The sequence below is a fragment of the Bos indicus x Bos taurus genome, chromosome 1 (genome assembly GCF_003369695.1).
Source record: "Bos indicus x Bos taurus breed Angus x Brahman F1 hybrid chromosome 1, Bos_hybrid_MaternalHap_v2.0, whole genome shotgun sequence".
In the NCBI taxonomy this organism is placed as follows: domain Eukaryota; kingdom Metazoa; phylum Chordata; class Mammalia; order Artiodactyla; family Bovidae; genus Bos; species Bos indicus x Bos taurus.
Genome location: NC_040076.1, coordinates 5,281,884 through 5,292,701, shown reverse-complemented (window position 1 = coordinate 5,292,701; position 10,818 = coordinate 5,281,884). Strand labels below are relative to the sequence as shown.

Below are 10,818 nucleotides of genomic sequence, written 5' to 3'. Positions count from 1 at the left end.
TCAGTCTTTCCCAATGAATCCATCAGGGTCTTTTCCAATGAATCAGTTCTTTGCATTAGGTGGCCCAAGTATTGGAGCTTCAGCTTCAGCATCAGTCCTTCCAAAGAATACTCAGGATTGATTTCCTTTAGGATGAACAGGTTTGATCTCCATGCAATCCAAGGGACTCTCAACAGTCTTCTCCAACACCACAGTTCAAAAGCATCATCTATTAGTCAATGTTTGATCTATTGATAAAAGATATCACTAGTTTTTCCAAATCAGTTATTTTATAAATTTCTAAACTTTAAGTTAGATTCTGTTGTCTAGTTTTCATTTTCTGCCCCAAATCCTCAAATTATCTTCAATTCTGAAACACAGCTCTTCCCTGATAGCAATATTTCCCTGTTTCCTACTACTAAATTCATAACAAAAGTAGTTTAATGTCTGATTTTCCCAAGACTATTATATGGATTATGGATTTCAGATTGTATTTTCTGCTGTTATATTTTGTTCCAGTTTTATTTTGTTATATTCAGTATTTTAATGTTATTATTTTGGTAAGTTTATAATAGCTTTATTAAAAAATAAAATAAGAAAATATTGCTATCAACAATAACATTACATTTCCTTGAGTCTGGAGTATAGTTTAACTAGTTTTACTTTAACACTGAATATTTTGTGAATGAACTTTGAAAGTAGCTGTAACTATTTATACACTCAGAATATGATAAAATTTAGTAAACTTTGTTTTTAACCTTTGACTCTATAAAGAGAAGCTATATATATATATATATATATATATTTGGAAAACAGAAAAGAGAGAAAATCTAGGTTAAATACATTAAAAGGAGGAAGGAAAAATGGTAGGGTAAGAACAGAAAGAGGAGAAAAAGAGAGAGATGTATACACCCTGCAAAAGAAAAGAGAAGTGGAAAAAAATCTTCACATATAGGCAGGAAACTGCAGCTCTGCAAATGCCAGGAAGTCAAAGCCTGTGCAGAGAAAAACTAGAGATATTCTAAGACGATAGAAATCCTGCATTGCTGTTCAGTTGCTAAGTCGTTTCCGACTCTTTGCCACCCCATGGACTGGAGCATGCCAGGCTCTTCTGTCCTTCACTATCTCCCGGAGTTTGCTCAAACTCATGTCCATTGAGTCAATGATGCCATCCAGCCATCTTATCCTCTGTCGTCCCCTTCTCCTCCCACCTTCGATCTTTCCCAGCATCAGGGTCTTTTCCAGTGAGTTGGCCTTCGCATCAGGTTGCAAAGGATTGGAGCTGCAGCTTCAGCAGATGATAAAAGGAATAACATACAAGATTCATAAAATATACTAATTTTGATATTTTTAATAATAAAGACATTAGGGAATAAGTAATCATTTGAGTGCAATAGAAAAAAAAATTTCCTAAGCCTTCTCTGTGTTTTACTTTCAATTGTTTCCTTCTCTCACCATACCAGTGTTTCCGTCTTAACTAAACAGACTTGGGCCAGATTGATCTCTCCTGGATACAATTTCAGCTGAGCCTCTTTTTTGGTCATCTTATCTTTACATACACAGAAGCTGTCTTTATGCCATTTCTCTTTCAGTCTCTTATTTTATCTATTTTTGGTCTCCATTGGATTAGAGACATACTGTATAACTGTGATCCTTGGTGTATTTTCTATTGCTGCCATAACAGATTACTGCTGAGTGATTTTGGAGAATGGGAGTAAATGGTGACAAAGTGGATCATTTCAGGAAAGCTTTGAAACTGTGCCTCTGATCCATCGTACCAGAGGAAAATCCATCTTATTCCACACTCTTAGGAGGAAAACAGTCACCAGTAAAAACAGATGTAGATACATAGGAGGGTTAGCGTAAATCAGAAAAAAGCTTTCCTGGTCATGACGCTTCCCTGGCCATGATGGGATGTGCATTAGTAAGAAACAGTCATAGCATTTCTGACATAGCAGTAGTTCATTGGCTTTGGCTATAACAACAGAATTACAGCATCCATAAAAACAAATGTGAGAAACCATTCACCTGCAACTGCAATTACCGAGAAGACTACTGAATTACACATATGCAAAAGAGGAAATCTCATGTAGGAACCATGATCCCCTGGTGTGCCACCACTTGCTGGAAGTGTATAAATGCCACAATGCAGGAGAGACATTCAAACTCAGAATCTTCTCACTGTAACTCAACTGAACTCACATCCCCTGTCAAAATGTCCTATAACCTCTGCTCTGGAAACTTCTCTTCTTGCTCCCTTGGGAGCTACCAGCACTACCCAGGTTCCTTCTTTCCCAGCAACCTGGTCTACAGGACTGACCTCTGCTCTCCCAGCTCCTGCCAGCTGGGCTCCTCTCTCTACAGTCAGGAGACCTGCTGTGAGCCAATCAGGACCCAGACTGTGGTGTCCCGTCCCTGCCAGACATCCTGCTACCGCCTGAGGACCTCCACGTTCTCCAGTCCCTGCCAGACGACTTTCCCTGGGTCTCTGGGCTTCAGGTCCAGCAGCTGCAGCTCCCTGAGCTCTGGATCCAGAAGCTGCTACTCAGTGGGCTGTGGATCCCGTGGCTTCAGACGGCTGGGTTATGGAATCTGTGGCTTCCCTTCCCTGAGCTGTGGATCTGGATTCTGCCAGCCAACCTACTTTTCCTCCCGTAGCTGCCAATCATCCTGTTACAGACCAACCTGTGGATCTGGCTTCTATCGTTCAATTTGTTGAAGGTCTAAATCCTTTTGCATATTGAGATCAAAGTCTCTCTCAATATACCCATTGTTTTCCTTCTCATATTTACCACCAATCTTTTATTCTTAAATCATCAGTTTCTTGCATCATCAACTTTTGAGGGACTCTAAACTTAATGAATAACCCAATATGAAGTCCTAATACATGTACTGTTGGATTTTCATGGAAAAGCATTTGAAAATGAAAATTTTAATCTAATAAATTTACATCATCTGACATTGAAATGTATTGCTTGTCTCATTATTTGCCTATAGTTTAATCAGTATTCGGGAATTTTAAATAAAGATCAATGTGCCTCTGAAACTGGATGTGAAAACACACATTTTGAAAGATTTTAGCAAATTTATATTGTCATTGCATATGTTTCCTAGTGGGAGTAATTATTTCCTGGAGGTCCATATTTTATTTGCCTCAATATCAGTGATATTTGTCTGAGGATGGAAGCATGGATTTCTGCTAATAATGGAAAACAGAGAAATTGGTGTATAACTAGAAATGCAGGCAACAAAAATATAGTATAATTTATAAGATGATATAATATGTAGAAAACATACTGAAAGTCTAGTATCTGAATGTAGATTTTCAGCTAAGAGAAAAAATAAGCCTTTAAACAACTCCAAGAGTAGATGCTTTGTTCTCTATTGGTTGGCATAAATGCCGTAATCCTTCCCTGAGCCTGGTCCCAGTGCATGATCCTTTCTGAGCCGTACCTATGAACATTCATAAAGAGATTCACAATGATTTTAACTGGGGAGCAACTGGGTTAAGCAGTGAGTGCTAATTCTTTTCAGTCGTATCTCACTCTTTGCAACCCATGGATTGTATCCTGCCAGACTCCTCTGTCCATGGGATTTTCCAGGCAAGAATACTGAAGTGGGTTGCCATTTCTTTCTCCAGGGGATCTTCCTGACCCAGGGATCAAACAAGTGTCTCTTATGTCCTCTTCACTGGCAGGCAGATTCTTTACCACTAGTGCTATCTGGGAAGCCCACTGGGTTAAGGAGATGTGGGATAACCTTCTGAGGCTTCCTCAAGGCTCAACCTGAGTTACTAACAGCAACACACATGGAGCAGTGTTGAATAAATATCTGTATCCTCTAGTCTTAGGCTGTATCCTTTGCTCCTAGTATGTTTTCCACCCTGTATCCTTTTCCCAACTGTAAAGCAGAGCTGAAGTCAAAACCTTGAGTACAGACTGTGTATTTGTCACAAGACACCAGGCAACTAGGACTTCCCAGCTGGTGCTAGTGATAAAGAACCTGCCTGCCAGTGCAGGAGACATGAGAGATACGTGTTGGATACTAGTTAGGAAGATCCCCTGGAGGAGGGCATGGCAACCCACTCAGTGTTCTTGCCTGGAGAATCCCACAGAGGAACCTGGTGAGCTACAGTCCATTAGATTGTACAGTCGAACACAACTGAAGCAACTTAGCATGCACGCATGCATAGCATGCATCAGGCAAATAGTGTGGGAGACCATGGAAGGTGAAAGAATCAAAGAGAAAAAATCTTACAAAGGATTATGTTTTTTTTGTTGCTGACTTTATGATGGACAGTGAGGACTTAGTCTTTCAAGGTCTTTTAAGGAACATATGGTATGGTTTTGGAATTGTCCACCTCTGGATCTGATCAACAGTGAGAATCATTTATCCATCAACTTGTGCTTCCCATTGCTGGAATGTTGCCTGGCTGTGTATTAATTTTTGGAACCTCATTAAACATGTGAGAGGATTCAGTGTGTTCCTTTTGTTTTTCTGGCTGTGATCTCTGAGAACCCAAGTAGAGAGTAAAAGAAATGTTGTTTATGCAGGAGGGGAGATACTGTCAATGCAAAGAGGGTTGAAACTTGCATGCAATTGTTTCAGGCACCATAGCTGTGTCTGGGATCACAGTTGAATATATAACAGAGGGTACAAGGAGTACCTGATACACAACTTGCATTTAATGCTCAAACATCCTCATGAGGAAGACAAATATTCTGTGCTATATACCTTTCCAGACACGAGAGAAAGAAAAGTCAAAAAGAATTAGAAATTTGCCCAAATTTGTTCATCAAAGATCTAGTAGAATCCCATCTCTTGAATCAACCTATTCTTGTTCTTTCCGGAGCTTTTTTTTTTTTTCACCTACTCTTTCAACCAAGAGCCTTGAGTATACCTCTTACTACGGAGATTGCTTTATCTGAATAGACTTCAGCTCCTTTGGATCTAGTTTCATTAGCCTCGTGAGTAGTATTCACAATAAAGAGAAAAACAAAAAATAAACATAGAGTTTAGGAAAAGAACGCTAAGGAAAAATGAGCTAATTTCTCTTAAAAAGATTTACATTAACCATAATACTTAATAATAGACCGAGAGAAATACATGATTATCCCTCAGGAAGATACTGCTAGAAATTCTGAGTGCAATGACAAACCCGATATTATTCACTTTAATTATCATTATTAATGTCATATTAAAATGTTCCCTTCCTCAATAACTACCACTATGAACAAGAATAGTAAAAAACAAAACAAACACACACACACAAACCTCTCTTTCACAGTCACACATGCATAATTTTAATATCAGCAACCCCAAAATTGAAGATGAGCTTACTGTTAATATTTTTTAAATAAGAGATAAAGGTGATTTCTATATAACTTGACAGATTTCTTCTCCCCCTCTGAATTCCCCAACATAAACACTGTCACTCCTAGAAGCTTTTCTCTGAAAATTAAAAAAAAGTAAAATTGCGAAACCATGACATCTCACTAATCTGTAAACTGCATTCCACTTTGGTGAGTCAGACTGAAGGAGCAAGGAGTCAATCAGGATAGAACCATGGGGAAGTCCTTGAGAAGGGAAAAGTCCTGTAATTGGATGTAAAAGTAACATAGAACATGGAATAAAGACCTCAAATCAAGCATGAAAGAATGTACCCCCCACTGTGTGTGCTTTGTTATACAAAGTAACATCTAATGACATAAAAATCAATAACAAAAAAGGCACCAGGAAAATAAAAATACAACAGAGGTGGAAGAGGTGATTGATGAGGTAAGGAAAAGCATGCCAAAAGAACTTACTCTGGGTATACATAAAAAATGCTTTAAAACTACAGCTTCTGCTTTGAATAGCAGAATATTACAGCATGTTTGAATCCAATTATGGGTTATATATTTACAGCAATTACAACAGTATTTTTTCTTCATGGGAATCTTACCTGATTATTTTTACCATGATGTGGTCCTTCAGCAAAATTTTTGTTTTTATTATTACTGAGACAACCAGTCATTTTATCTTTGATTTGAACTTTTTAAATAATTTTGCATTAGAGCTGCCAGAGTATTATGAACTTTCATTAGTCCACTTTACATGGACTCTTTGGACTGGATGAAGAAATCAAATCACTATTGGAATTAAATTCATTTTTGATTTGAAGTATTTAACAATATTGACACAATACTGGCTTCATTAATCCTCAGTGAAGCTTTCCTTTTGTTAATGGAAGAGCACATCATCAACTACTGCTTCGTCTGTGCTTTTGCTGTTTAGTGTGTGTGAGTGTGTGTGTGTGTGCGTGCGCACACGTGTGCATGTGTATGTTTTACTTGTACAAGAAAACTTAGGATTTAACATGGTGAAAATGATTTAGAGTAGTTATTTGACCTAAATGAAATGTATGCATCAGAGTAATATATGAACAGACTGTCATATATTTTACATATATGTAAAAATACATATATTTATATTTTACAACTGTTAGTGATAGATAATCATCTTTGGAAGTAATCTTTTTAAAACTTCTGTCTTTTGGAATAGATACTGATGCTTCTCCAGTAAAATTGTCTCTTTGACTTTTTATCTGGTGATACTTCTGACCCCCATGGTGGAGAGTAAATGTCAAGAAATTGTTGTACGAGTCATATTTCACCATCAACTTCCTTTAAGAATAGAAACTAAGTTCTCACACCTTTAAATTAAAATATGAACTTTTAGCTTCATTGCTCCTAATAAGATATTCTTTTGCAAAGTCTAAAAAATAAAAAAAATTCTCCCAAACAATAAAATAAATAGTTGTAGATTTAAGCAGTACAATATGTGGCCAAGCCACTGCAGCAAGAGCATTTAGACTAATCTTTATATGCTGTGTGCTTCTGCACGCAGTCATGTCTGACTCTTTGCGACCACATGAACGGTGGCCTGTGGATTTTTTTCAGGCAAGAATACTGGAGTGGGTGGCCATTCCCTTCTTCAGGGGATCTTCCCATCTCAGTGGTCTAACCTGAGTCTCTTGGCCTCCCACATTGGCAGATGGATGCTTTACTGCACCATCTGTGAAGCAAGTATATGTTATGTACCACCCTCAGTTTTATGCCCATATTTTATGTACACCAATCACTACAGATGGTGACTGCAGCCATGAAATTAAAAGACGCTTACTCCTTGGAAGGAAAGTTATGACCAACCTAGACAGCATATTCAAAAGCAGAGACATTACTTTGCCAACAAAGGTTCATCTAGTCAAGGCTATGGTTTTTCCTGTGGTCATGTATGGATGTAAGAGTTGGACTGTGAAGAAGGCTGAGCGCCGAAGAATTGATGCTTTTGAACTGTGGTGTTGGAGAAGACTCTTGAGAGTCCCTTGGACTGCAAGGAGATCCAACCAGTCCATTCTGAAGGAGATCAGCCCTGGGATTTCTTTGGACGGAATGATGCTAAAGCTGAAACTCCAGTACTTTGGCCACCTCATGCGAAGAGTTGACTCATTGGGGAAGACTCTGATGCTGGGAGGGATTGGGGGCAGGAGGAGAAGGGGACGACAGAGGATGAGATGGCTGGATGGCATCACTGACTTGATGGACGTGAGTCTGAGTGAACTCCGGGAGTTGGTGATGGACAGGGAGGCCTGGCATGCTGCGATTCATGGGGTCTCAAGGAGTCGGACACGACTGAGCGACTGAACTGAACTGAATCAGTAATCCTAAATCTCCCACTATCTCCACCTACTGGTCGTTTGGTGTCTATTACGGCATCTCGCAGGATGTGAAAACAGCCATAGCAGTACTGGCTAGGTTAGAACAACAAATAAACCTCCGCCAAGATTTGAGCACGTGAACTGCCCTACCACTGTATTTAAGTGTAGTGTGTTTTCCATGATCTCTCAGCAATAAAAGGAGTAGCTCTATTTTTTTCAGGCAGAGCAAAGAATAGGATATGGCTTGTCTTCAGATTTAACACTGGTTAAAGTAAAATCTGTTCACCCTGTATGCATCTTATAAGGACTCCACTAGATGAAACCATAGCAAAAGCAAAGTGGAAATTTCCTAAACCAATCATCACTTATGTTAACTCAATTATCCATTACATATAAAAAGTGAGAAATCTAAGACAATTATCAAGTGGGACTGGATGCTGAGACAAACAGAATAAACCAAGACATATGGTTACCCTGTGGGTGAGAATCTAGGTCATCTGTACCTTTTAGTAATATTGTCCTTGACTTAACAGATAAAAGTTTGGAGCATAACTGCTGACTCAGGTGTAATCGGCTTCCTAAACATTTAGTTAACTCTTGTAACATGAGAATATTTGCATTGTTTTTGAGTTTCATTTTCCTTTTTTTGTTTTTTCTCTAAGTGAATGTTATCAACAGAACAACTTAAAAAGTGGTTGCAAACCAACTGTATTGATGATTGTACAAAAAATTCTGGGCTTACTTCTAATAAGTATTGGGGTGTATTAGATGTTTTCAATTATAAATCAATTAGACATTTCATTTGCTTTCTTATGAAAGCAGTAAATCTGGGGCAACTGAAATTCTCACCAAATCTAACTCACTAACGTCTTACTGAATATATTATTTTAGTATCTATCTATGAGTAATCTTCCTTCCAAAATTATGTGATGTAGTTAATTTAATATACCTATTTATAATTATATAAAAATATTCAAGTTTCTAACACCCTACAAAACAAAAGGTCACAGTTACTCGTCTGTAGTCTTAAAATCTAGTCTTAAAAATGTAATTTCAGATTTTACCATATTAACAGAATGTATTTACTCTTTCTGTATTAAAAGAAGGGTAAACATGAAAGATGAAATAATTTCTTCCAAACCTAAAGGACACTGAACAATTTTACTTTTTAAATTGAGGAAATTTAAATTATGAGTACAAGATGCAGAAAAATACAGCCAGATATTTAGAATTAGATTTGAAGACACGTCCTAAGTTGCTTCAGTTGTGTCCAGCTCTTTGTGACCCTATGAACTGTAGCCTGCCGGGCTCGTCTGTCCATGGGATTCTTCAGGCAAGAATACTGGAGTGGGTTGCCACGCCCTCCTCCATTGAAGAAACAAAGCAAACAAAATGACAAAACCAATATGTGGATGTCATATACCATACTTTATTTAAACTTACACCATTTTTTCTACTAGTAAAATTTGAAATACATGCAGTTGGGGAAATAACCAGGAAATAAATGTGCTTCAGTATCGCATGTCTATATAGCTACAAGGGAGTAGTTATGGCACCTTTCTTCAATGAATACATTTTCAGTTACTGGTATTCAAATTATTCCTAATCCAGAGTAGGTAACAGTAGAAGTCAAATTTATAAGCTAAAGGTAAAACAAGAGGTCAACAGATAGTGTAGATCTCAGTATAGTAAGTATTGCATTACAATTCTAGATGTAGTAGGTATTGTATTCAAGTATGACATTAGTAGAAGCCAGATCCACAGGTCGGTTGGAAAGAAAGAGACCGGCCACTCCTAGAAGAGAAGAAGGTCGGACGGTAAAAGCTGGATCTACAACTTAGGGATGAGAAAATGTTGGGGCTGTGACCCACGGATTGGAAACCACCGGATCCAAAGCCCAGAGATGGGAAAACATGACCAATAGATTGAAAGTTACTGGAACCGAAGCCCAGAGACCCAGAGCAAGTCGTCTGGCAGGGACTGAAGAACGTGCAGGTCCTCGGGCGGTAGCAGGATGTCTGGCAGGGACTGGACACCACAGTCTGGGTTCTGATGGGCTCACAGCAGGTCTCCTGACTGTAGAGAGAGGAGTCCAACTGGCAGGAGCTGGGAGAGCAGAGGTCAGTCCTGTAGACCAGGTTGCTGGGGAAGGAGGAGCCACAGGAGGAGCCTGAGTAGCACAGGTGGTCCCGGAGGGAGCGGGAGGAGAAGTTTCCAGAGCAGCAGTTGTAGGACATCTTCACAGGTGATGTGAGTTACGATGGGAAGGTTCTGAGTCTGAATGTCACTTCTTGGACAGGGGCATTTATATATCCTTATCATCGACTGTGTCATCCTCGTGGCTCATAAAAACAAGCTACCATCATCTTTTTAATTGAATCCAAAAGATCAGCATAGTTATACACATGGAGTGTTTGTGGTTTTATAGCTGAAGAGTATAATCATGTTTGTGCCTTGAAATTCAAGTAATAGTATGGAATCTTCAAAGCTCTTAGTCATCCTTTTCTACCAAAGTCACCAAGCAAAGCACTCAGAAAACTTTAGAGGCAGTGACTGGGCTGATGGAAGCTGGTTTAATTAAAAATAATTGAATCCCCTTTCACAATCTGTCTCAAAATTGTTGTCATCTGGAGAGCAAAGTTGCTAACTGATCTACTCAAAATCATTTTTTAAATAAGAACATACATGGATTGTTACCAGGAAGTGGCAGGTTTACCTAATGGGTAATGCCATAAGGAAGTGGCAATGGTAACACACAAGACATATGACAATTTTTTTTAATTGAACCCCAATGTTAATGGTTTTCATGAAATATTAAATGAGAGATCCCCTTATTTCTGACACTCCTGCTTAAAACTGTATGCAAACTAGCAAGAGTCCGTCTTAGCTATTCACTCTTTTGTGTGCATGTGTGTGTTTACTGCGCGTGTGTGACTGCTAAGACGCTTCAATCGTGTCCGAATCTTTGCGACTCTGTGACTGTAGTCCACGGGATCCTCCAGGCAAAAGTACTGGAGTGGATGGTCATGCCTTCCTCCAGGGGATCTTCCTGACACAGGAATTGAACCCTGGGTCAGGCATCTCATATACTGGCAGGCAGGTTCTTTTCCACTAGCACCACTTGGGAAGCCTGCGTGTTT

The 10,818-nt window shown here is 38.9% G+C and overlaps 2 protein-coding genes across 2 annotated transcripts; one reads left to right on the top strand and one right to left on the bottom strand.

The window, feature by feature from the left end:
- Nucleotides 1-2,143: 2,143 nt before the first annotated feature.
- On the top strand, nucleotides 2,144-2,698 carry LOC113898468 (keratin-associated protein 13-1-like). The gene has a single exon (XM_027551661.1). The coding sequence runs from the start codon at nucleotides 2,195-2,197 to the stop codon at nucleotides 2,696-2,698; it is 504 nt and encodes a 167-aa protein (XP_027407462.1). The 5' UTR covers nucleotides 2,144-2,194.
- Nucleotides 2,699-9,087: 6,389 nt separating this feature from the next.
- LOC113898465 (keratin-associated protein 13-1-like) lies at nucleotides 9,088-9,927 on the bottom strand. The gene has a single exon (XM_027551645.1). The coding sequence runs from the start codon at nucleotides 9,913-9,915 to the stop codon at nucleotides 9,421-9,423; it is 495 nt and encodes a 164-aa protein (XP_027407446.1). The 5' UTR covers nucleotides 9,916-9,927; the 3' UTR covers nucleotides 9,088-9,420.
- Between the last annotated feature and the right edge of the window lie 891 nt (nucleotides 9,928-10,818).